This window comes from Aquarana catesbeiana, linkage group LG01, assembly GCF_042186555.1.
Source record: "Aquarana catesbeiana isolate 2022-GZ linkage group LG01, ASM4218655v1, whole genome shotgun sequence".
NCBI lineage: Eukaryota > Metazoa > Chordata > Amphibia > Anura > Ranidae > Aquarana > Aquarana catesbeiana.
Window position 1 is genome coordinate 603,745,430 of NC_133324.1, and position 26,110 is coordinate 603,771,539.

Here is a 26,110-nt window from a genome sequence, read left to right on the forward strand (position 1 = left end):
AATGCATTTTATTGGGATTCTATGTGATAGACCAACACAAAGTGGCACATAATTGGGAAGCAGAAGGAAAATGATAAAATGTTTTTTACGAATTAATAAAATATGTGAAAAGTGTGGCATGCAATTGTATTCAGCCCCCCGAGTCAATACTTTGTAGAACCACCTTTCACTGCAATTACAGTTGCAAGTCTTTTTGGGGATGTCTCTACCAGCTTTGCACATCTAGGAGAGTGAAATTTTTGCCCATTCTTCTTTGCCAAATAGCTTGAAGTGGTTGTTAACCCAATTGCCCCCAATTTATCAGGCACACAGTACATGGTTCCATAAGCATTGCAGCATCATCTTATTTTTTTGTGTAAATGTCTTTTATTAGCATTTTTTAGCTCTGTCAATTGTCCAATTTCATCTCCATATCCTAGCCCAGGGAGTTGAGTAAGTGGGACACAGATTCATTCTGACATATGCAAGATAAGTCAGAAGAGGAATCCCTTATCTTCCTCCCTGTGGCCTGTGTATGAGAGGGAAGGGGAGGAGAGAGGAGAGGGGCATGGCTGGGAGTGTAGGAGATGGTCCTCACTTCAGACTACATGTTGACAGGCAGAGGGGGGGGGGGGGGAGCTGAAAACAGGCAGAGAGGAGACCTGCAGCTGGCAGGATCAAACAGGTATTATAAGAGATAGATAAGACAGACAAGAAGCAAAAGCACCAAGCTGCAGCTTTCGCATGTAAAGGGCTAGGAGCAGCACATTTCTTTTTTTTTTTGGGTATAGATAACAAATGCTTTAAGCTCTATCAGATTGGAAAGAGAGCATCTGTGAACAGCAATTTTCAAGTCTTGCCACAGATTCTCAATTGGATTTAGGTCTGGACCATTCTTACACATGAATATACTTTGAGCTAAACCATTCCATAGCTTTGGTTGTATGTTTAGGGTCGTTGTCCTGCTGGAAGGTGAACCTCAGCCCCAGTCTCAAGTAGAGCTGAAACAACTAATCAATTAATTTCATAATTGATTAGTTATCGATTACTATTTTCATAATCGATTAATCGGCCAGTAACATAATGGGGTAAAAAAAAAAAAAACACAACACCACACACACCTAAAAATTAGCCCTTTATAGTACAAAAAGAGCAAAAAATCACTACTGTAAATATTACTTTCAAAGTCCTACAGAAAAAAAAAAAAAAAAAAAATGAACCCCTTACAGTAGTGATTATCTTTATTTTGTACTATAAAAAGGGCTAATTTTCGTTTTTTTAACCTCATTATGTTACTAAACGTTTTAGACCTGGTTCAGATCTGTGTTTTTTGGTGCTTTTTGCAGAAACGCACTACAGTTTATTTACATGGTTTCCTATGGGACACGTTCACATCTATACTTTTTTCAGCCGCTGCGTATTTGGAAAGGGTCAGGAACTTTTTGTGTTTTAAAAAAAAAAAAAAAAAAAAAAAACACATGGTGCTTTTTTGGTTCAATATACTTCAATGGAGAAGCTGCAGAAAAGCATGTAATTTGTGTTTTTTAATCTGCCCAACAAATTGGCCCAAAGAAAATGCAAAAGCACAAATCGCAGCAAAATCACGTGCGCAAAAATCAAAACGCACAGCAAAAAGCACTGCAGAAACAGATCAAAAGCAAGCTGCATAGGTTTGTACCGAGCCTTATGCTGGCCAAACAGATCAATTTTCAGATGAGAATATTCAGAGGAAAAATCTTTGTACATTCGCCGAATGAAAAAATGTTGTTTGAAATTTTCACTTTTTTAACATTCTGTTTTTAAAATGAATGTCATTTCTGAACAAAAAAACCTGTCTGAAAATTCCTTTGACCAAGATTTTCCCATCACTGTGGTTGAAAATGAACGTCGATTTGGCCCCACTAACGATTAGAAAATTTGAACGAACGTTCTTAAAATGATTTTTCTTTTTTAAAGGAAAACCTTGTTTGTTTCTATAATTAAAAAATCTGAGTCTGATGATATTTACCAGATTCACCCTTTAAATAGTATATACAGTATATCTCTTCTGTCTGTTATTCTCAGAGTGGATTACATATTTTGCTCCCTAACCATATAGTTGGTTATTTATATTTACCACTGCAGAGATATTTAAGAATAAAATTGACTTTTTTAAAACTTTACATATTAACAAAATTATACACCACACTTTTTTTTAAAGTTATTAACCGATTGATCGGCCAACTAATCGATTATGAAAATAATCATTAGTTGCAGCCCTAGTCTCAAGTCTTTTGCAGACTAACAGGCTTTCTTCTAAGATTGCCCTGTATTTGGCTCCATCCATCTTCCCATCAACTCTGACCAGCTTCCCTGTCCCTGCTGAAGAAAAGCATCCCCACAACATGATGCTGCCACCACCATGTTTGGTGTGTTCAGGGTGATGTGCATTGTTAGTTTTCCGTCGCACATAGCAGTTTGCCTTTAGGCCAAAAAGTTCAATTTTGGTCTCATCTGACCAGAGCACCTTCTTCCACATGTTTGCTGTGTCCCCCACATGGCTTCTCGCAAACTGCAAACGGACTTCTTATGATTTTCTTTCAACAATGGCTTTCTTTCTTGCCACTCTTCCATAAAGGCCAGATTTGTGGAGTGTGTGGACAGATTCTCCCACCTGAGCTGTGGATCTCTGCAGCTCCTCCAGAGTTACCATGGGCCTCTTCGGCTGCGCCTCCTATGAATGCTCTCCTTGCCTGTCCTGTCAGTTTAGGTGGACGGCCGTGTCTTGGTAGGATTGCAGTTGTGCCATACTCTTTTCATTTTCAGATGATGGATTGAAAAACGCTCAGTGAAATGTACAAAGCTTGGGATACATTTTTATAACCTAACCCTGCTTTAAACTTCTCCACAACTTCATCCCTGACCTGTCTGGTGTGTTCCTTGGCCTTCATGATGCTGTTTGTTCACTAAGGTTCTCTATAACAAGCCTCTGAGGGCTTCACAGAACAGCTGTATTTCTACTGAGATTAAATGACACAGGTGGACTCCATTTACTAATTAGGTGACTTCTGAGGGCAATTGGTTCCACTAGATTTTATTTAGGGGTATCAGAGTAAAAGGGGGCTGAATACAAATGAACGCCACACTTTTCACATATTTGTAAAAAAATGTGAAAACCATTTATCATTTTCCTTCCACTTCACAATTATGTGCCACTTTGTGTTGGTCTATCACATAAAATCCTAATAAAATATATTTACATTTTTGGTTGTAACATGACAAAATGTTGAAAATTTCAAGGGTATGAATACCTTTTCAAAGCACTGTAAACCTAGTATTGGACATAAATATTAGTGGCGCACCAAAATTTCGCCCGCCGAAAATTATCGTCTGAAAACTGTTTTCAGCATAGCCCGAAAGAAAAAAAAAAAAAAAAAAAAGTCGGTAATGGAAGCCGAAAAGGGGACGGGGTGTCATCCTGGCACGCACAAGTCCTTCTCTTCCTCTCACAGAGCAGCGATCTCCGTGTGTCACAGAGATGAATTGCATGGGCTGCAGTAACAATGTTGACGGGACACTGGTGAGGCTTCACTTGACGGACACTGGTGAGGCTGCAGTCTCTGACCATCTCCTGTATCATGTCTGCTAGAGGTGCACCAAATGGAAATTTTGCTAGTACTATTAGCAGTGTGTTTAGGTTTAAAGGCCCGTACACACGATCAGAAAATCGGAAGAAAATGTTGTCTGACGGACGATCTGCCGATTTTCGGATCAATAGTATGGTGCTTTTGACAGCCGAATCTGAATTTTCAGACGACAAAAACTAGATGTGCAGGCTCTAAAATTTTTGTCGTATGTGAACACAACGTCCGATTTTCATTTAATTAGTACAGTTTTCGTCCAAAATAAAAATTGTAAGAGCAAGACTACATATGCTGAGAAACGAAAGAACAAATACAAAACAATTTAATACATCACTTCTACAGATGAATTCGGTCATACGAGAATTTTCGTATGGCGAGTAACCTCTTCACTTTCGATATGAGAATAACATGCAACAAAAAAAAAAAAAAAAAAAAAACACATACGAAAGTTCGCCTGATAATCAGATTATGTGTACCCGGCTTAAGACCCCTTTCATACTGGGGCGTTTTTAAGGTGCTTTTGGGCTAAAAACAGCACCTGTAAAGCGCCTAAAAAACACCTCCCCTGCAGTCTCAGTGTGAAAGCCTGAGTGCTTTCACGCTGAGGTGATGCGCTGGCAGGACGTTAGAAAAAGTCCTGCGAGCAGCATCTTTGGAGTGGTATATACACCGCTTTTGCTCATTGAAATGAATGGGCACCGCTGCTGAAGCGCACGCAAAGCGCTTTGGCGCTACACGGGGCATTTAACCCCTTCACCGGCCACTAACGGGGGTTAAAAGCGCCCCGCTAGCGGTTGAACAGTGCCGCTAAAACTAGTGTGAAAGAGATTGCAGACATGATACAAGAGATGGTTAACGTCTGAGGACTGCATTTTTTCTTGTTCTTTCTTGCACTAAAAAGGTGCCAATAATGGCCAAAAATAAATTCATATTAAATTTAAAGTGACGCTATTAAAAAAAAGTTGAATATAATACAATTATATATAAAAATATAAATATTTTTTAAAAACTGACATTTTCGGTTTCCGGCAAAGTGCATCCTGCATTTTCGGTACCATAATTTCCATTTGGTGCACCCCTAATAAATAGGACATAAAAATCTGGATCATGAGTCCTCATATTAAAGCGGAATTCGCAAAAAAATTTTTTTTTAGAGGTCAGCAGCTGCAAATACTGCAGCTGCTGACTTTTAAAATAAGGACAATCACCTGTCCCGGTGTCCAGCGGTGTCGGCACCTGAGACCGAACCGTCCCTTGATCCTCGGGTGCTGCCGCCGCCATTCTCACTGAGGGAATCAGGAAGTGAAGCGTTGCGGCTTCACTACCCGGTTCCCTACTGCGCATGCGCGAGTCGCGCGTCTACACTGGTCCCCGTTGTGTTGTGGGAACTGTGTATTTCCCACAACACAACGGGGGTGGGCGGGGGTTTTGCGGCTAGCTATTCCCGGAAGTGGGTGCAGATACCTGTATTATACAGGTATCTGCACCCCCCCCCCCCTGAAAGGTGGCAATTGTGACACCGGAGGGGGGGGGAATCCGATGAGCGGAAGTTCCACTTTAGGGTGGAACTCCGCTTTAAGGAATTACCATGTATATTATTATTATTATTATTATACAGTATTTATATAGCGCCAACAGTTTACGTAGCGCTTTACAACTTGAGGGTAGACAGTACAAATACAATACAATTTGATACAGTAGGAATCAGAGGGCCCTGCTCCTTAGAGCTTTAATGGCCACAGGCAGAAATTATTTATTGTGGCGCTCTATGGTGCATTGTGCTTGTAACAATCGGTCACTGAAGGTACTCTTCAGACTGCGTATTAAGTGGGTGGGAGGAGTCGTCCAAGATTGATTGTGACCTGGACGTCAATTTTCCTCTCTGACACGGTTGTTAAAAGAACCCTGTACTACCACTTTTACCTACAGGTAAGCCTATATTAAGGCTTACCTGTAGGTAACGTGAATATCTCCTAAACTTGTACCGTTTAGGAGATAATTGCTGTATCCGCATGTGCAGACGTCATCGGCACATGCACACTGAAGAAATGGCTTGCTTGAGCCATTCATTCATTAGCTGTGTCGTGACCGGCGGCTCCCGTGTACATGATCTCATCGTGGCTCCGGCCAATCACAGCCCGGAAATGACTCCAGGAGGCATGTCGCCGGTCACAGTGGTGTACGGGGACAGCTGCAACAGCTTCGATCTAAGGTAAGTATTTCATAATGAGCTAGTATACGATGCATACTAGCTCATTAAGCCTTTGTCTTGCAGGTTGTTTTGGGGTTTTGTTTTTTTGTTTTTTTTTGGAGCGTTTACAACCACTTTAAAGACTCCAACCCCAATCCAACACCACCACTGGCCTTACGGAACAGTTTATGGTGTCTGTTAGTGTTGGCCATCCTAAAGCTGGGAACGCACTGGCCAAAAATCAGCCGGTTCAGCAGGAACTGGCCAACTTTCAGTCAGTGTGTACAGCTGTCTGTCTAACAGAAGCTAGTCTAACAACCAACTTTTGCTGAAGGGACATGCTGGAAAAACAGCATTTGATCAGCGCTTGCAGCCATTGGCCGATTCACTAACCTGTGAATTCTTGCAGGGGGAGGGCACAAGAGCCTCCCCGCTGTCAGACTTCAATAGAACAGTAAGAAGCCTCTCCTCAGTGCAAGACACATGAAAGCCCGTATGGAGTTTGCTAAAAAAAAACACCTGAAGGACTCCAAGATGGTGAGAAATAAGATTCTCTGGTCTGATGAGACCATGATAGAACTTTTTAGCCTTAATTCTAAGCGGTATGTGTGGAGAAAACCAAGCACTTCACATCACCTGTCCAATACATTCCCAACAGTGAAGCATGGTGGTGGCAGCATCATGCTGTGGGGGTGTTTTTCAGCTGTAGGGACAGGAGGACTGGTTGCAATCGAGTGAAAGATGAATGTGGCCAAGTACAGGGATATCCTGGACGAAAGCCTTTTCCAGAGTGCTCAGGACCTCAGACTGGGCTGAAGGTTTACCTTCCAACAAGACAATGACCCTAAGCACACAGCTAAAATAATGAAGGAGTGGCTTCACAACAACTCCGTGACTGTTCTTGAATGGCCCAGCCAGAGCCCTGACTTAAACCCAATTGAGAATCTCTGGAGAGACCTAAAAATGGCTGTCCACCAACGTTTACCATCCAACCTGACAAAACTGGAGAGGATCTGCAAGGAGGAATGGCAGAGGATCCCCAAATCCAGGTGTGAAAAACTTGTTGCATCTTTCCCAAAAAGTCTCATGGCTGTATTAGATCAAAAGGGTGCTTCTACTAAATACTGAGCAAAGGGTCTGAATACTTAGAACCATGTGATATTTCAGTTTTTCTTTTTTAATAAATCTGCAAACATGTCAACAATTCTGTGATTTTCTGTCAATATGGGGTGCTGTGTGTACATTAATGAGGAAAAAAAAAATGAACTTAAATGATTTTAGCAAATGGCTGCAATATAACAGAGTGAAAAATTTAAGGGAGTCTGAATACTTTCCGTCCCCACTGTAACTATGTGTCATGAATTTATTGATCTTGAGAGGCCAAAAACCTATTATGAACACCACTTGTAGCTCTATGCTACAAACAAGAAAAGGCTCTCTGAACCATTTGGAGTATTCTTTTCTGTGTATCACACGTCACTTCTGAAGATTCGATAGTGGAGTTGGGCACAGGCTCCAACTGACTGAAAGAACACCCATCAAAGTAAGTGGGCTGCTATTATTAACTTATAATAGCCTGGCCAGGATGTTGATGGTTTGGCTTTAAAACTTTGAGACGAACCCAAGACAAACATGGACATAAGTTTTTTTTTTAATTTTCTTTTGCTACAGGTGACTTTTTCCTTTCAATCTATGCTTGCTCTGGGTCCGTAACGTCAAACACAGGCACTTACAGGCTTTTCCCTTGAAATTTTTATATGGGACTGAGTGGAATAAAAAAGTAGCTAGGTGGTTAAACGGAAAAATAACTACAATGCCCAAAACTCTACATAGATGACAAGTTAAAAACCCTTTACGACTTATCAGTTTAGACTTGAACCTAAATGATAGCACAAATTATTCTTCTACTGCTTGTGTACATAGGAGTACATAGTTGTTACATTTACTTATGTATGTTCATTTTAATACTGCGTATTGCATGTGGAGTGGGAATCTTTTTGGCCGATTCTGTGGTGCAGTAAAGCAAAAGAAAGAAAAAAAGGAACACATGGTATATAGATACTCTGGTGTACTGCCATTCTTTGGCACACTAATGCATTTCTACAGTAGACCTAAAGACATGTGCACTATAGTGTACATCAGGTGTGCATTGTAATGCACTACATTGCCAAAAACCATGCAGGTACATTTTTCATGTGTTGAGGCACTTTGCAAGGCCATTTAAAACAAATAAGCCGATACAGCACAACTTGGTATACATAAACTTATGAAGGGTTCCTTAGATTATTTTGTAATCTGAAGTCTCAACCCCTTAAAAGGGCTCAAAGCTGAACACTTTCAAGTTCTTTTGGTACAGTGGAGATCATTATCAATCCTACATCACTCTCCATCCTGAATCTCTTGCAACGGTCTCAGGCTTATAAAGAAAGGAGCCAAGCGAGCGGGTTTATTTGCTGGGCACCTGCCAAACAGCAAGGTGGAGCACCCAGCAAAAAAAGCCCTGGGGAGAACACAAATTAACAAGGAGGCTAGTAATGGCATCACATTTTTATTACGGCAGGTGTATTTTAATGACCCCAAAAGGTAATTAGATGATTACTGAAACAGTTATTCATCAGCTCATGTTCCAACAAATTAAGTTTCCATACACTAGAGAATATAAAGTCCCTCAATCCCGTGCCTACCCACAGCCATAATTCCCCCAATAAGTTAAAAAAAAAAAAAAAAAAAAAAAACACACACCTAAAATACTTTCCTGTCTTGCAGGAACTGCTGTTCTGAATCCCACAATGATTGGCCCTGTGACCAAATACCTCAACACTTGTTTTTCTGAACAAAAGGATCACATGTAGATCAGATCTGCTCTCTTCAGCAGAGATCATGTGTCAAAATCCTGAGCTGCTTAGTCAAATGACCATTGGCCATGTTTCTGTAGCTACAGGTTCTGAATTAGACAGTCATTCCAGGGGTTCTAGCAACATACAGTGGTACCTTGGATTACGAGCATAATTAGTTCCAGAAGAATGCTTGTAATCCAAAGTACTCATATATCAAAGCGAGTTTCCCTATAGGAGTCAATGGAAACTCAGATAATTCATTCCACAGTGACTGCTAGTGTATGCAGTACTGCATGTGGCCAGAGGTGGGGGGGGGGGGGGGGGGGAGACCGGAAACACTCCGTAACGGAGTGCATCTGAGCAGCTCCGAGTGTCACCAGCGCCCCCACTCCTCTGGCCAAATGCGGTACTGCACACCCCATTTGCTTGAATCCTGCTCATCTAGGGAGACAACTCTCGCGAATCGAGTCAGCAGTTAAAAAAAAAAGAAATAGCAGCTCGTATTGCGAAACGCTCATAAACTTACTGTATTTACATTTTAATGGAAACTAGGGATGCGCCGATACCACTTTAACACCGAATACGGGTACCGATACTTTTTTGCAAGTACTTGCCAATACCTATTGCCTAGGAAGAGTAGGTAGTGGGGTGGTTTGGGGAAGGTTGTTAGGGAGTTGGGTGAGGCCAGGGTAAGGGAGGGGGAGCCTAGAGGGGGTAAGTGAGGGCAGGGTAGTTGAGGTTGGGGTGAAATAGGGATTGTGGGGTAGGAGAGTTGGGATGGGAATAGACTGTGAACGTTGTGGAAATGATGGGGATGGGAGGGTCATTGGGAGACTCTCTCTTAAAATGCTGTACTCACAGAAGGCCATTTCTATAGTATATGCCAGCAGTGCAAATCACGGGGCTTGAAAATGAATGTTAACCCTCAATCCTGCAAAGTAAACAGTCCAAAGCTGACAGTCTCCGAAGCAGATAAGACTAGCTGAGTGATTTACAGGTTTCCCCCACATAAGTACCATACCTCCAGTCGCTGTAATGTAACATCCCCCACTGCTGTCTCAGCCGGCATGTGATCGTTGCGCACCAGTCAAAGACTCAGAGAAGTCCGGCAGTTACCTTTCATGAAAACAGGCAGAGAAGAACCATCCACTACAAAACCCGACACTGCTGGGAAGCTGGAACAGGGTGAGTTCTGTATTTTCAATGTTCAGGCAGGTAACAGGCAGTGGCTCTCAGTTGCGGGACATAGCTTAGAGCCGTAAACACTAGGACACAGTTAACTTTCCGGGACAGGTATGCTACTGCTCCAAACCCCGCTGCCGGAGGGGAGGAGGCATCGGTTTCCGGTATCGGAGCATTTTCTCAAGTACCGATACTCGCAAAAATGCCTAGTACCGATGCCAGTATCGGTATAACCCTAATGGTCACAATTGAAAGAAATCCACTATTCAGTGTACCCATTTTATATCAGACCTGGACTTGGGAAACCTCATTCTTAAATGAGGGCGTCGGCAGTAAAGCGCCGCTTTACCATAATTTTTTGCAGTGCTTTCCGGCCGCTAGCGGGTGCTTTTAACCCCCGCTAGCGGCCGAAAAAGGGTTGGAACCGCCCACAAAGTGCCACTTTGCCGGCGGATCTGCCCATTGATTTCAATGGGCAGGGGCGCTTTAAGAGCGGTGTATTCACTGCTCCTACAGCGCTGCTTGCAGGACTTTTTTTTTTATGTCCCGCCAGCACAGAGCCCCAGTGTGAAAGCACTCGAACTTTCACACTGGGATTGCAGCTGAAGCTTTTTTTCAGGCGCATTACAGGCGCTATTTTTAGCACTAAAACACCTGAAAAACACCTCCAGTGTGAAAGGGGTCTTACAGTAGGCATTCTGCAGCAGGTCTTTTGCCTAGGTCCATTTATTCAACACACCAGTGGAAAAGCTCTCCCTGTTCCTAAACCCTGCCTTTTGAGGACACCAACATAATCCAGTAATCAGAAACAGGGGGTGACATATGAATAACAAAGTCCAGAGAGGCTAAAAGAAGGCATTGTCAGAAATGCAAAAGTGCTCTGCTGCTCCTGATTGGAATTATAAGCTAAACATTTACTTTATTCAACTGACATGTTTGCCATATTGCACGGTACAAATAAATGCCTGTTAAGCTGGACATAGAAGAGTTTTGTTTTTTTTTGTTCAACCAGCGAACACATTTGAGGGGAATGGGGGGGTCCCCACCATCCCCCCCAACCCCCTCTAGTTATTGTATTCTGACAGCTGAGAAAGTTCACCATCCTCAGAATATACTGATCAACACTGCCAGCTACAGCCGGTGGCGTTGATCAAACAGGGAAAATCCAAGAGGCTGGTTGTACAGAAGTCGATTGGTAGTTCAACCTCTATGCAACCAGCCTGCCCATACATGGATCAAAATTTGGCCAGTTCCTGCTGACTCTCTGAATTTCGATCCATGTATGGCTTGCTTAAGGTAGGTCCACTTCCAAATTTTACAAATCCTCTCTAAAAATCTGACAACACAAGATGCTTGCCATCATGTTTTGAGACAGAAAGACAAGCACTGTGTACATTTTTGAGGTTTTATTTCAGAGGTCCGATTTCAGAGGTAAGCCTACTTTCAGTTAGATGGTATTTGTTAAGGTGAAGCAAAACAGAAAAACTAGCTTATAAGCTGGTCTAATGTTAAATCGTTCCTTTTAACGGGCTTGTTTACACTAGTGTTCTTTGAAGAGTACTTAACGGTGAAATGATTTTCAGAAAGTGGTGAGGATACTGTTCACCAAACACAAGGAGGATCATTTTTGCTGCTTCTTTGGGTGATGGACACTTCCTACTGGTTCTGCAGCAGTGGGATTCTCTCAGGATCCAAAAGAGAAGAGACGTCAACACCAGGGGAGGTGGTTATACAGATTTAATGCTGAACTCCAGGGACTGGGTAAAGCACCTTTACATACCTGATCCTCTGCTGTGTTAGACCAGTCCCTGCAGCCTCTTCTCCCCTACACTCCGGTGGTCTAAGGTCCTCTGATGACATCAAGACTGATGCAGAGCCCACAGACCTGCCTTGGACATGAGAACTGCGGAGGAACAGTCCACTACCGGAGTGGAGGGGAGCACCATCTGCCGGAGGAACGGAAGATCAAGTAAAGGTGCTTTTCTCATCCCCTAGAGCAGCGGTCCTCAACCCTGTGTTCAGGGCCCACTAACTGGCCAGGTTTTATGTATTACCTTGGGGAGATGCAGACTAGAATACCGCAATCATTTAGCAGTAAATTATATCACCTGTGATGTATTTCAGTTATCTTGCAAACTTGGCCTGTTAGTGGGCACTGAGGACAGGGTTGATGACCACTGCCCTAGAGCCTAGACAGAAACAAGCAGTTAACTTATGCAGTACAGGCACATCCCCACTGCAAGGAATGTTTGTTTCGTTTTCCCAGAGTTGGGCTTTAAAGTAGGATTCTATGAGAACTACAACTAATCTCAACAATACTCCCTCCACCCCTCCTAAGACTTATGCTTGCTGTTAAAGCGGGGTTCCACTCAAATTTTTAACTTAATCTTACCCCCTTCGGTTAATTGCATAGATGTTCAAATGCCGCACAAAATTTTTTTTTATCGCTGTAATTACCTTTATATTGTACTTTATTGTGGCACTTCCTGTCTCTCCTCCCATGGGAGTAGGCGTGTTTATTGCCTTTCCCCGGCGCCGCACTGTCTCCTGGGAGATTAGTGTCAGGCTTCCCAAGATTCAGTGCGGGAACAATGATCATGCGTGTGAACAAGCTGTGAATGAACAGCATTCACCGCATCCAGGAAATCAATGCTTGTGGGCTTCACATGCCCACAAGCAAGATGGAAACAGCCAGCATCATATTTTTAAAGTTATTCTTCAGTACGAAAACAGACAGAGGCGGAAATATTACACCCAAACTGTGAGTATTATTTTGGGATTAGCAAAGTGTCTCATTGACCAAAAAAAAAAAAAAAAAAAAGGGATTGGTTGCCGGACTCCCACTTTAAATGCTGGCCATTGAGAAGTCAATTTTTGTATGCAATTAGTGATTGGATTCCCCGTACACACATTCGATGTGGATGGGGGAATCCTCCCCCCCATTAGCTATTGTATTCTAACAGCAGGGAGACTTCCCTGCTGTCAGAGTACACTGATCAGCATTGTAGACTAATGCCTGTGGTACTGATCAATAGTTTATTTTTCCCAACAAGGCGGCTGAACAGAAGTCGATCAGTTCAAACACAGTGGCCATACATGGATAAAAATTAGGCTAGTTCCAGCTGAACCAGGCAAACTTTGATCCAGGTATGGCCAGCTTTAGAAAGATGCACATACTCCCATGTCTGCCAGAAGTGCTGAAGGGGATAGGAGGGAGCACTCGACAATGGCTGGTAAAGCCTGAAGCAGCGACGTCACTCAGACTTACCATGGCCCATTTGTGGACAGTGCTCAGTCCGCCTCCTTCAGCCAAAGGGCAGTGGAATCACATGACAAGACTGGAGCAGCATGAACATAGGAAACTATATACATCTTTCTTACACAGGGCAGTCAGTAAAGGTGTTGCATTTTTAAGATAAGTTAGAGTTATCATGGAATTCTACTTTAACTGCAAGTGGGGCTTTAAAACAGATATAAAGAGAAGGATTCTCTAACAAAAATTGTAGGCATATTGGAGTGTCTGCCTTGCTCATAAGCTGAATGGAAAAGGTTCACAGGTTTGCTTTACCTACTTAAAGACCGCCATCACATACGGTATATATTGCGGCAAGGTGGCTCGATTGCGTGAAACATACCTGTACGTCATTCTGTAATAGATACAGGGCGCGCGTGGGCCAATGCATGAGCTCGATGGCCGCCGGCTACCCACGATCGTTCCTCACAGGAGACGGATCCCCGTTCTGACTGGAGAGTAGAGAGATCAGCTGTTCCTAGTGATCAGGAACAGCGATCTCTCTCCACTCCCAGTCAGTCCGTCCCCCTGACAGAAAGCACCTCCCTAGGGAACACTTAAACCCTTTGATCACTCCTAGTGTTAACCCCTTCTGTGCCAGTACCATTTATACTGTGATCAGTGAATTTATAGCACCAATCAATGTATTGGTTTCACTGGTCACCAAAAGATTGTCACTTAGGGTCAGATTTGTCTGCTGCAATGTCAGTCCCGCTAAAAAACGCTGATCCCCGCCATTACTAGTAAAAAAAAAAAAAAGTCCCCAAATCTTTCCCCATATTTTGTAAACACTATAACTATTGTGCAAACCAATCAATATACGCTTATTGTGATTTTTTTCTACCAAAAAAATGTAGAAGAATAGATATTGGCCTAAACTGATGAAAAAAAAGTTTATTTTTTTCTTATTGGACATGTATTACAGCAAAAAGTAAATTTTTTTTTTTCTTCCCAAAAACTGTTGCGCTTTTTTTGTTTATAGCGCAAATGATCAAATACCATCAAAAGGCATCAATTTTTCTGGGTACAATGTCGCACGTTCATGCAATTGTCGGTTAAAGTAACGCAGTGCCGTATCGCAAAAAATGGCCTGGTCATTAAGGAGATAAATCCTTCCAGGGCTGAAGTGGTTAAAGCAGATTGCCAAGCAAGCAATTAAATACACAATTCAAAAAAGAACTAACTTCTGCACTACATCTCATTTATCATATTTCTATTCAGTCCACAAATGTCAAATTATTGTCCAAAGAGCAACAGGAGGCAAAGGCAAAAACTGGAAGCTAGAAGTTAAAGCGGTTTTAAATTTGGTGGATTTGATTTTAATAACGATTTAAATCACTAGTAAAAAGGCTTGATTTAAATCATAATGTTTAAAGAACAACTGTCCTCTGTGTTTTGCAGCAGCTCCTCCTCTGGCCCGCTGTGGACTCACCGACAGTCCCATTCACTTTAATGGCAGTGACACAACAAGGTGAGGAACGTGGCGGCAGCAGGTGAGTGGATGCTGGCTAACAGGCACTGTCACGATGGATCAGAAATGACAGGTGCTCTTTAAATGTAAGGACATATTGTTGCTGGTAGTTAGAATCTTTAAAGCGGAGTTCCACACAAAAATGGAACTTCCGCTTTTGGGAACCCTCCCCCCCTCCGGTGTCACATTTGGCACCTTTCAGGGGGGAGGGGGGTGCAGATAAGACAGGTATTTGCACCCACTTCCGGCATAGACTCCCATGGGAGTCTATGCCTCTTCCCGTCCCCACCGCGCTGTCCGCTGGGAACACACAGCTTCCAGCACAGTGGGGACCACTGGGGACGCGCAGTGCGACTCACGCATGCGCAGTAGGGAACCGGGAAGTGAAGCCGCAACGCTTCACTTCCTGATTCCCTCACCTAGGATGGCGGCGGCAGCTGCCGAGAACCGAGCGGGTTCTCGGCGTCCCCTGCCGACATCGCTGGACCCCGGGACAGGTAAGTGGCCATGTATTAAAAGTCAGCAGCTGCAGTATTTGTAGCTGCTGGCTTTTAATATTTTTTTTTTTTTTTTTGGCGGTGTGGGTGAAACCCCGCTTTAATATTTGCAAACAAAATGAAGGTTTCCTATTTAGAATAATAAGACGTCAGGTTAGTAAAACAGCAATATCAGAACCGATTCATACAGTTTGTAGTGTACATAGATTTGCAAAACAATGGGATAAAGGAATATTCCTGAACCTTGTTTTATCTGATATTTACTGTGAAATTGTGTGAATGCTTTAACCACTAGGCGTCCGCGCTATAGCCGAAAGACGGCTACAGCGCGGACTCCAATTGCCAGGGGGGACGTCCCTGGTTGTCCTCCTGTTTACTTCCGTGCACATCGGGGAAATTCTGCGCTGGCCATGTCCCTTGGACACAGCCAATCACAGATCGTTGTAAATGGCCAATCACAGCGGCCGTTTACAGCGCGATCGGAGCTTCCAATGAGAGATAATCTCAAGTGTAAACATATGAGATAGTCTCTCATTGCCGGCTCTCTCTCCTCACACAGGGACCGCGTGTGAGGAGAGAGAGAGGATCTGTGCTAAATCGTGAGTGCCAGCCGTTTTGCAAAAACACAGTAAAAACACACATCAGAGCCCAACAGTGCCCATACAGTTCCACAGTGCTCATTACTGTTAGTGTCACCTGCCACATCAGTGCCACCTGCCACATCAGTGCCACCTGTCACCAGTGCCATCGTCACGTGTCATCAGTGCCATTTGTCATCACTAAGAATGTCACAAATATTATTTTCAGCCGAGGAGGCATACAATATTCTTGCGGCCGACGAGAGCAACGGGGAGCTCTCCACTTCGGATTCCTCCTCATATTCAGATTCTGACGTGGACTACGAGCCTGTCCTAAGCAGTGGTACACTGACAGCCTCAGAGGAGGAGGATGAGAGTCCGCCCGCCAGACGAAGGCATACTGGTGAGGAGGCAGTGCCATCCACCAGCACCGCATTGTCAGTCCCAAAGGGTTAGGTCCCATGTCAGCTTTCCCTATTCCCTTCAGAACCCCTTATGGCTTCCTCCTAATTCAGGAGACGCTATCATTCCCCCGTTCACTGCCCAGCCAGGAGTCCAGGTGGACACAGAAAATTAGATTAGATTTACAATAGATTTTTTCAACCTTATTTTTACTGAGGACATGCTTGCATCAATTGTGGCCCAGTGCAACCTATATGCCCAACAATTTATAGCAAGTAACCCAACGTCCTATTATGCCCGTCCCTACGAGTGGAGAGCCCTAACAGTGGAGAAGGAGTTTAAACATTTTTTGGACCTCACATTCTGTATGAGACTAACCAAAAAAAAAAAAAAAAAAAATGTACTACGTTCCTATTGGTCTACCCTCCCCATCCACCAAATGCCCATCTTTTCCTCAATAATGCCCAGGACCAGATATCTCATGATTATGAGATTCCTACACTACAATGACAATACCCAGTGCCCTCCCCGAAATGACCCAAATTTTGACAAGCTTTATAAAATTCGGCCACTACTAAAATATATTTTTCTGATATCTTCCCCCAGTTGTTTACCCCAGACCAACACATATGCGTGGATGAGTCCCTTGTCAAATTTACTGGCAGGCTGGGCATAAAACAATTTATTTCCACCAAAAGGGCCCACTATGGGGTGAAGATGTATAAATTGTGCGACCGAGCTACAGGGTATACCTATGCCTTCATGGTATACAAAGGGAAGGACACCCAGCTACATTCCTCTAATTGCCCAGAATACATTGGATCGAGTGGGAAAGTCGTTTGGGAACTCATAAACCCACTCCTGGAGAAAGGCTACCATTTGTATGTGGACAATTTTTACACTAGTTTGCCCCTGTTCCGCAACCTTCACAGAAAGAACACTCCAGCATGTGGCACCGTAGGGAAGAACCGCAAGGGCTTTACTCAAAGCCTCGTCAACAAGAAGCTAAGAAGAGAGGAGACAGCGAGTTTACGGAATGAGGAAGTTCTGGCTGTGAAGTGGAGGGACAGAAGGGATGTCTATGTGCTTTTATCAATCCACAATAATACCGTCGTGGAGATCACCAGGAGGAATGGCCAAATGCAAAAGCCAACATGTATCCACGAATACAACATGTTCATGGGGGGTATCGACTTCAACGACCAGACGCTCGAACCCTACCTTGCCACGAAACGACCATACCAGTGGTATAAAAAAAAGTTTCAATTTATTTGTTTAATTTGGCCATATACAAACAGCTACGTAATTTATCACAAATCCACTGCAAGCCCCAAATCCTCACTTGGCTACCAGGAGGAAATCACCACTGCCCTTGTATTCCTGAATGGCCCACCAGAAACCATTCGATCCGATGTGATGAGCAGACTCTTCGAACACCACTTTCACGAAAAAAGTCCCTCCCAGAAAAACAGGCCAAAAACGGCAGAAAAAATGCCGAGTGTGCACCAAAGGAGGAGTGAGAGGAGACACCACTTTTTAATGTCCCCAATGTCCTTCCCAACCAGGCTTCTGCATAGTTGACGGTTTCCACCATTACCATACTTCACTAAAATTATTAGTGAAGTATGGTAAACATAACCCTCACTTCCTGCCATTTACCTTCACACCTCTTATGCCTCTACTTGCTCTGTAACTAACCCTGGCTTGTTATTCGACCACGCTTCTGCCTACCGATTCTGTACATACCTCTGCCTGATCTGGAACTGACCCTGGACTGTTTGACCATCCTTTTTGCCTGCCTCTTGGACTGATCTTGTACCCTGCCACTGGACTAGTGGGATTCATAACACAGGGGTCTCACATATGTGAGGGGCTCTAGATTTGTTTTTCTGGATGAAGAAAACTTTTTTTTTTGTTTTCTCATTCCTAGATTAGGGTCTGGAGACTCGCAGGCTTCAAAGAGATTTGGGTGGAAGAAGCCTCTACCCCTGTCCCCATTCTGTCCTGAACGAGGCCCTACTTCTGCCTGCTGCCTGTAGGACCTATGCCATCATGCCTCTGCCTGTCGCATGAACTGACCACACCACATGGATGGACCATCTTCCTGCCTACTACTAGGATCAATATTTTGGCACTGCTGACAATCTCTGCCTGCACTGACCCTGGACTGTATATGGACAGTATCCCTGCCTGCTGCCTGTATTGACTATGGACAGTGTTCCTGCCTGTTGCCTGGACAATTGCGTTCGCTTTTGCTGACCAAGTCCCTGCCTGCTGCCTGGACCAGTGCTATCCTCCTGTGGACAACTGCGCTACTAAAACAGGTAATTTTTTTTTACCCTTTGCTCAGCAGAATGTATTTTGGGATGCAATTCTTGGTATGTGCATGCTATGTGTCCCTAGAACACCTGACGGTGTTCTTTGTATGTGGCCAGGCTGTGTAAAAGTCTCACATGTGGTATCGCCATACTCAGGAGTAGCAGAATGTATTTTGGGGTGTCATTTTTGCTATGTACATGCCATGTGTTGGAAATATCATAAATGGACAACTTTGTGTAAAAAAAAAAAAAAAAAAAAAAATGCGTTTTCATTTTTTTCCCCACATTTTCCAAAAACTTCTGGAAAAAAACGAACCGTTCAAAAGACTCATTATGCCTCAGATTATACGTTGGGGTGTTAGCTTTCCAAAATGGGGTCATTTTGTGGGTGTTTCCATTGTCCTGGTGCTCCAGGGCCTTCAAAAATGTAATAGGTAGTCAACAAGTTAGAGGTGTCATTTATGCTCCTAGAACAGGTGATGGTGCTCCCTGCATGTTGGGCCTCTCTATTTGGCTAGGCTGTGAATAAATCTCACACATGTGTTATCGCCATACTTAGGAGTAGAAGAATGTATTTTGGGGCATCATTTGTGGTATACACATGCCATGTGAGAGAAGTAACCTATTACAATGACAATTTTGTGGGGGGGGGGGGGGATCTTCATTTTGCAAAGAATTGTGGGACCTGCAGTTCTGGGCGCCGGGCAGGTATATATTTTTTCTACATTTAGCCCTGCTGCGGGCAAGAGGCTCACTTGTAAGGTGGAAGCATTCAGGAGTCTTTGCTGCCGCCTGATTTCTTCAACACAGACGGGTAAAGTACCCCCACCCCGCTATGTATCCCAGGCTCTGCTTGCCCATCTGCAGGCCTGGCATCAGAATAGTGGCCGTCCGCTCTCCTTCCCATCATGTTTCTGACTAGGGATCGACCGATATTTTTTGGTGCCAATACAATACCGATATTTCGACCATCTTTCCTGCTGATATTTTGTACATTTAAAAAATATTTATTTATTTTTTTACACTTTTTTTTGTTTTCACCGTTAGTGCTGTCACAAGGAATGTCAACATCCTTTGTGGCAGTAATAGGCATGTGAAGTACTCTTTATTGAGAAAACGGGGGGGGGTCTATAAAACCCCAAACCTATCTTCTGCACTTCAAAGTGTCAAGATCGGCGTTTTTGAATACTTTATTTTTTAAAACTGGTGCCTTTAGGACACCAGTAATCCGGGAAGGGATGTTACGACATCGCTTTCGGATTACTAGATCCGAGACCCGAACAAAGCATCGGGTCTTCTGCCAGCCAGGAGACATGCCGGCTGGTTGCTCGGGCCTCCCGATGGGACGGGAGAGCTTGGGCGAGTGGCGTAAGGCGGGGGAAACATCCCCTTCCGCTGCTTCGAACAACAGTCGAGCGGCTGCTGAGTTGCATCGGTTGTTATTACAATAAAGCCGACCGTCGCCCTAAAGAACAGTACCGGGGAGATGCATGCATCACCCCGGTAAAACCCCTTGAAGCAGTATCGGACAATTTTTTGACGGATACTTCTAAAAAAGTGAATATCGGTCGATCCCCATTTCTGACATCACTTCTGGGTCCCGGGTGTGATCTACACTGCATTACATTAAGTGGAGAACAGGAGAGATGGACTTTTAGACCCTACATATCTCATTAAAGAGAACCAGTCACCAAAAAAAATAAAAAAAAAAAAAAAAAAAAAATCATCACATAGGGGTCTTTTTGTCCCTGATGTGATGAAAAAAAAATGTATTTATTTTTTTTTTTAATTGTAAAATTACAACTAAAAAGGCAGCCGTCAGCACAAGTGACACTTTGCATTGACTGTAAGTACTGTGCCTTGTACTGATTTTTTTTTTTCCCTTTTATGTATTGACTAAACTAAGGCTATAATGAGCATTTAACATGTATGTAAACTCAATGAATAAAATAAATTTACAAAAATAGCGGTTCATTCTGCCAGAAACCTTGTGAGCCGATACCTCTCCGCTTCTGAACCATTATCAGGTTGCATTCTTTCCTTCTATCTCAGTGGCCTACAAAATGCATCCCCTTATTATGGAGAAGGGGTTATGTAGACCTAGCATAGTGTTATATAACCCTAACACACGGTCTTAGGTTGACAACACTGCACAGGATGGTTGTAGGAAGCGAGTGCATGACAGAATTACCAGTTTAAAAAAAAAAGTAATAATAATAATAATAAATAAAACAAATGCAGCCACCACCTCTAAGGACAGGTAAGCTGCAATGCGATCAGATTATGTTCTTGGGCACACTTTAACAATTGCAGTGCAGAGCGGCGCACTGCAAAAATGTTTTTTGTGCATTTTCAGTTCAGCTTAACCCCCACCCGCTGCACATAAGCATTCATGGTTGCTGAGAGTGCAATCCCAGCACAGTGACCAAGCTGTCTATCAGACAGCTCCCAGTCTTTAGCAATGATTGGGAGATCACTATTGGGAGCACTGGGACAGCCAAACACATGCCTGGGAAGACCTCCCTGCCGCCACTGCATGAAGACCCAGTTAAAATTGCCTCCAGGAGGGGGATATCAATTATATTTTATATACAGTATGTGTTTTTTTTTTTTATGTGTGCTACAAAACAGAGCTTACCAATTTCTCACCCAGGCAAGAACCACCTTTGCCCCACCCGCTGCACAGATGTGCTGCGGGGCATCTGGTTCCACGTGAGCCCTGCAGTACACCTGCGCACATACATGTCCACTTGAATATCAGTGCATGTGCAAAGACGCCAATTATAAAGTCCTAAACTTTGCCGTCCTAGCATGGGAAATGCCCTTCTTGTGTGAAGATGTGCCAAAGGACTCTGCCAGGCTGAACGAGTGGGCAGAGCACTTCAGCACACCTGCTAAAATGGCAACGCTGGAGGGAGTGGGCAAAGTAAATGGACAGAAGTTCCTCTTAAAAAAAAAAAAAAAATGTAAGTTCACCTTTACAGAAACAAAATGTAAAGGTGAAGTAATATCATACACCCTGCCCACAATCCTGCTGTACTTACTTTCAAGGATGCTGAACTGTCAGTGTCCATGGAGTCAGTCCAGTGACTTGAAATCCCCGCTATTCTACCTCTCCTCTGTGCAGCGCTCCCAGGATGGATCAAAGCTATGCCAATTAGCAAGCTCCGTCACAGAGCACCTCTGATCAATCCCAAAAGCCCTGCACAGAGAAGAGCGGGGATTTCACAGCTGCTGGGGTGGTTGCTTGGAACTGACAGCTCATCAGCCATGAAAGTAAGTAGAACAGGGGCTGGAAGGGTGAGGAGGGTGTCCACCTTGACATTTTTCCCCATAAAAGTGAACACTATAAGGTTATTGTAAAGGATATTTTCCGGGGCGCTAAAAACAAACTTACTCACTCTGTGTAATTTCACGGCACAGAGCGTCCCCTATACCTTGTCTTCTGAAGTCATCCCCTAGTGCTGTCCGCTCCTTCTGTCTTCCAGGTGCTCCCTCAGCACGCTGTGTCCTGAGGGGCACCTAGGCAGGCATGCCCCTGATCTGGGCTGTGTGTTTCTATAGATGCGCACACAGCGCCAGTAAACCAAGCACCCTCTCACTTTTCACAGGAATTTGACTGACAGCAGCAGAAGTCTATGGCCCCCACAGCTGCCTGTCTCTCCTGCGAGAGCAGGAAGAGGGGATAGCGGTGCTGCAGACAGGACAGGGCTGTATCATGAGAGGAGGCAGGTAAGTGTTTAGGGGAAAAAGTGGGGGGGAGATAGGAAGTTTTTTTTTCCACTTTAAAGCAGAACTTCACCCAAAAGGGAAGTTCCCCTTTTCAACCTGCTCTCCTATTTTTGGCTACATTATTTTTTGTGGGGAGCAGGTACCTGCTCCCACTTCTGCTAAGATTGCCTAGGCCAGCGATGGCAAACCTTGGCACCCCAGATGTTTTGGAACTACATTTCCTATGATGCTCATGCACGCTGCTGTGTAGTTGAGAGTCATGGAAAATGTAGCTCAAAAACATCTGGGGTGCCAAGATTCGCCATCACTGGCCTAGGCAATCTGAGCTGAAGTACACCCCACCCCTTTTGCCCACATCTTTCTCCGACACCTTGTAGATCCCAGAAGGCTTCAGGGCCAGTCACAAAGCACAGGGCAGCTCTAGCATGCACAGTAGAAAGCCGGCTGTTAGGCTGCAAGGAGTCACAGCTGGCTTCCCTTAGTAAACATGCCAGAGCCAGGGACTCCAAGACCAGCGAAGAACCAGCCCAGTTGAGGACAGCGCTGGATCGTTGGACAGGTAAGCATTTTTTCATTAAGGCTGGGTTCACACTAGTGCCGATTGGATGGAGCCGATGTTCTATCGATTAAAAAGTGCCTGCGCCTGCACAGAACGGAGGGGCACTCCAGTTGTATTGCCGTCACCATAGCGCATGCGCAAATTGTTGGAGGGTTTTTTTCTACAGGCAATACCATTTTACAGCTACAACTGAAAGCTATCCAAAGAGCGGAGGGACACCGTAGATGTCAGACTGTGCCTCGCTGTAAACCCGCGGCGTAACAGCGAGGCACAATGACAAATATGCGGTCCCTCCGCTCTTTGCATGACATTAAATTGTGCCCGAGAAACTGGATCTCCCGTTGAAAAAAGGCTCCTACAACGTGCAAATGCGCTATGGGACATCACACCAGCTGATCGGCAACTCAGCTGGAGTGCCCCTCCGTTTTCAATGGCAGGCACATATTGACAGAACACCAGTTCACATATCTCCGCAGCGTCTTGCACAGGAACACTGTATCTTTTTGGTCTGTTTCAGGTTCGAATTCAGCCAAAAAACGGACCTGAAACAGTGACCGAGGACGTACCAGACTCCTGCCGTGAGCCGCTGCGTGCTCATATGTGAACCCAGTCAAAAAAGTCAGCAGCTACAGGATTTAGAGCGTCTGACTGGTTCGTACAGCCTGAACCTCTTAATGTAGAAAAAAAAAAAAAAAAAAAAAAAAACACGCTAAAACCACTTTAAGACAGACAGTACTCAACATCTACTCTATGGTTCTAGATCATTGGCTACTGTAGGCAGTGTGAAGCTGCAGTCAGTATAGACATGTGTGTATGTTGTCCTACATCTCCTTGGGTTCAGATCTTCAGTCATGAAGGAGGACAATACGTGCATGGCCTTTATAATACTTACTAAGTCATGTTTATTGACAACGAGAAGTCCCTAAAAATGTAAACAGAGTCCTTACTAACTCCTTACACACACTTTCATTGCCATGAATGGGTATCCCCCAGGTGGAGGGAGAAGTTGCAGTGGCAGGTGGGTGTGTGTGAGCCATGGTGGGAGACCCCCTTACACCTCACCAGGAAGGCACTACTCCTCCACAAGTCTATAGGATACTAGTAGAGTGGAAGAGAGCGGCCACTGTCCCCACACACAGGGCCCAAATGAGCAGAGGCCTGCAGTAACCAGGGGATCGTCAGAGCCGCGCCCCCAACCTCTTCTTACCGGCCCAGAGACAGGAGTACGGCTACAGCCACACTGCCTCTACAGAGCCGCACACCACCTCCGCTCTGTACCAGGCACGTCTACCATCAGCCGCCTCACAACTAACACAACACAGCTCTCTCCTACTTACCTTCGTTTGCTAGGTCCTCCATTTTACCGCCTCAGCCGCACCCACAATTCCTAGCGGCAGCTTTCACAGGCAGGGGGCGGGCTGTACTGGGCGGGAACTACAAGTAAACCGCCACACCCGGCACACTGGGATTGCGCATGACAGGAGCCGTCACTTACGTCCTGTCGTGGAAGTGGAGCTGCGCTGAGTTGTTTTACTATCGGCTGCAGCCCGCTCAGCTGGTTTTGGCCAGTTTTACGTTGTTGTTAACCACTTAAGGACCGAGTCTCTTTTTGAAATGTGTTGTTTACAAGTTAAAAACTGTTTTTTTTTTGTCGCTAGAAAATTACTTAGAACCCCCAAACATTTTATACTTTTTTTTTTTCTGGAGAATAAAATGGCGGTCGTTGCAATACTTTCTGTCACACCGTATTTGCGCAGCGGTCTTACAAGCGCACTTGTTTTGGAAAAAATACACTTTTTTGAATTAAAATATAAGACAACAGTAAAGTTAGCCCAATTTTTTTTTTTTTATATTGTGAAAGATAATGTTATGCCGAGTCAATTGATACCAAACAATTCACGCTTCAAAATTGTGCCCACTTGTGGAATGGCAACAAACTTTTACCCTTAACCACTTCAGCCCCGGTGGAATTTACCCCCTTCCTGACCAGTGCGTTTTTTGCGATTCGGCACTGCGTCGCTTTAACTGACAATTGCGCGGTCGTGCGACGTGGGTCCCATACAAAATTGACGTCCATTTTTTCCCATAAATAGAGCTTTCTTTTGGTGGTATTTGATCACCTCTGTGGTTTTTATTTTTTGCGCTATAAACAAAAAAATAGGGACAATTTTGAAAAGAACGCAATTTTTTAAAACTTTTTGCTATAATAAATATCCCAAAAATTATTTAAAAAAACATTTTTTTTCCTCAGTTTAGGCCGATACATATTCTTCTACATATTTTTGGCGGCGCGCATGCAATGGCATGGCAGCAAATTCAAAAGAACGTACAGGTACGCCCATTTGCCCAGCCGTGCCATTCTGCCGAGGTACATCGGCGTGCGCCGGTCGGGAACCGGTTAAAAATCTCCATAGGCGACATTAAAAAAATTCTACAGGTTGCATATTTTAATTTACAGAGGAGGTCTAGGGCTAGAATTATTGCTCTCTCTCTACCAATCGCGGCGATACCTCACGTGTGGTTGGAACACCGTTTTTATATGCGGGCGCTACTCACGTTTGCGTTTGCTTCTGCACGCAAGCTCGTTGGGACGGGGCGCGTTTAACCTCTTCAGCCCCGGAAGATTTTACCCCCTTCCTGACCAGAGCACTTTTTGCGATTCAGCACTGCGTCGCTTTAACTGACAATTACACAGTCGTGCGACTTTGCACTCAAACAAAATTGACGTCCTTTTTTTCCCACAAATAGAGCTTTCTTTTGGTGGTATTTGATCACCTCTGCGGTTTTTATTTTTTGCGCTATAAACAAAATAAGAGCGACAATTTTGAAAAAAAAAACGCATTATTTTTTACTTTTTGCTGTAATAAATATCCCCCAAAAATATATTAAAAAACTATTTTTTCCTCAGTTTAGGCCGATATGTATTCTACATATTTTTGGTTAAAAAAATCGCAATAAGCGTATATTGATTGGTTTGCGCAAAAGTTATAGCGTCTACAAAATAGGGGATAGTTTTATGGCATTTTTATTTATTTATTTTTTTTTTTACTAGTAATGGCGGCGATCTGCGATTTTTATCGGGACTGCGACATTATGGCGGACACATTGGACAATTTTGACACATTTTTGGGACCATTGACATTAATACAGCGATCAATGCTATAGAAAATGCATTGATTACTGTAAAAATGTCACTGGCAGTGAAGGGGTTAACACTAGGGGCAATCAAGAGGTTAATGTGTTCCCTAGTTTGTGTTCTAACTGAAGGGGGGATGGGGACTGTGCAGGGGAGATAACAGATCGCCTGTTCATACTCTGTATGAGCAGAAGATCTGTCTGTTCTCCCCTCAGAGAACCGGAAACTGTATGTGTACACACACAGATCCCGGTTCTCTGTGTGCCCCGAGCGATTGCGGGAGCCCGGCAGTGATCGTGACCGCCGGGCACTC

General features: G+C 44.0%; 1 protein-coding gene across 2 annotated transcripts in view; it reads right to left on the reverse strand.

Moving 5' to 3' along the window:
• RANBP3 (RAN binding protein 3) overlaps window positions 1–24,101 on the reverse strand; it is a 114,733-nt gene extending 90,632 nt beyond the window's left edge. For both annotated transcript variants that reach the window (XM_073598993.1, XM_073598985.1), the window contains exon 1: window positions 23,999–24,101. In XM_073598993.1, the coding sequence (XP_073455094.1) occupies window positions 23,999–24,020 (22 nt within the window). In that variant the 5' untranslated portion in view covers window positions 24,021–24,101. The remainder of the gene's footprint in view (window positions 1–23,998) is intronic.
• Window positions 24,102–26,110: the final 2,009 nt, after the last annotated feature.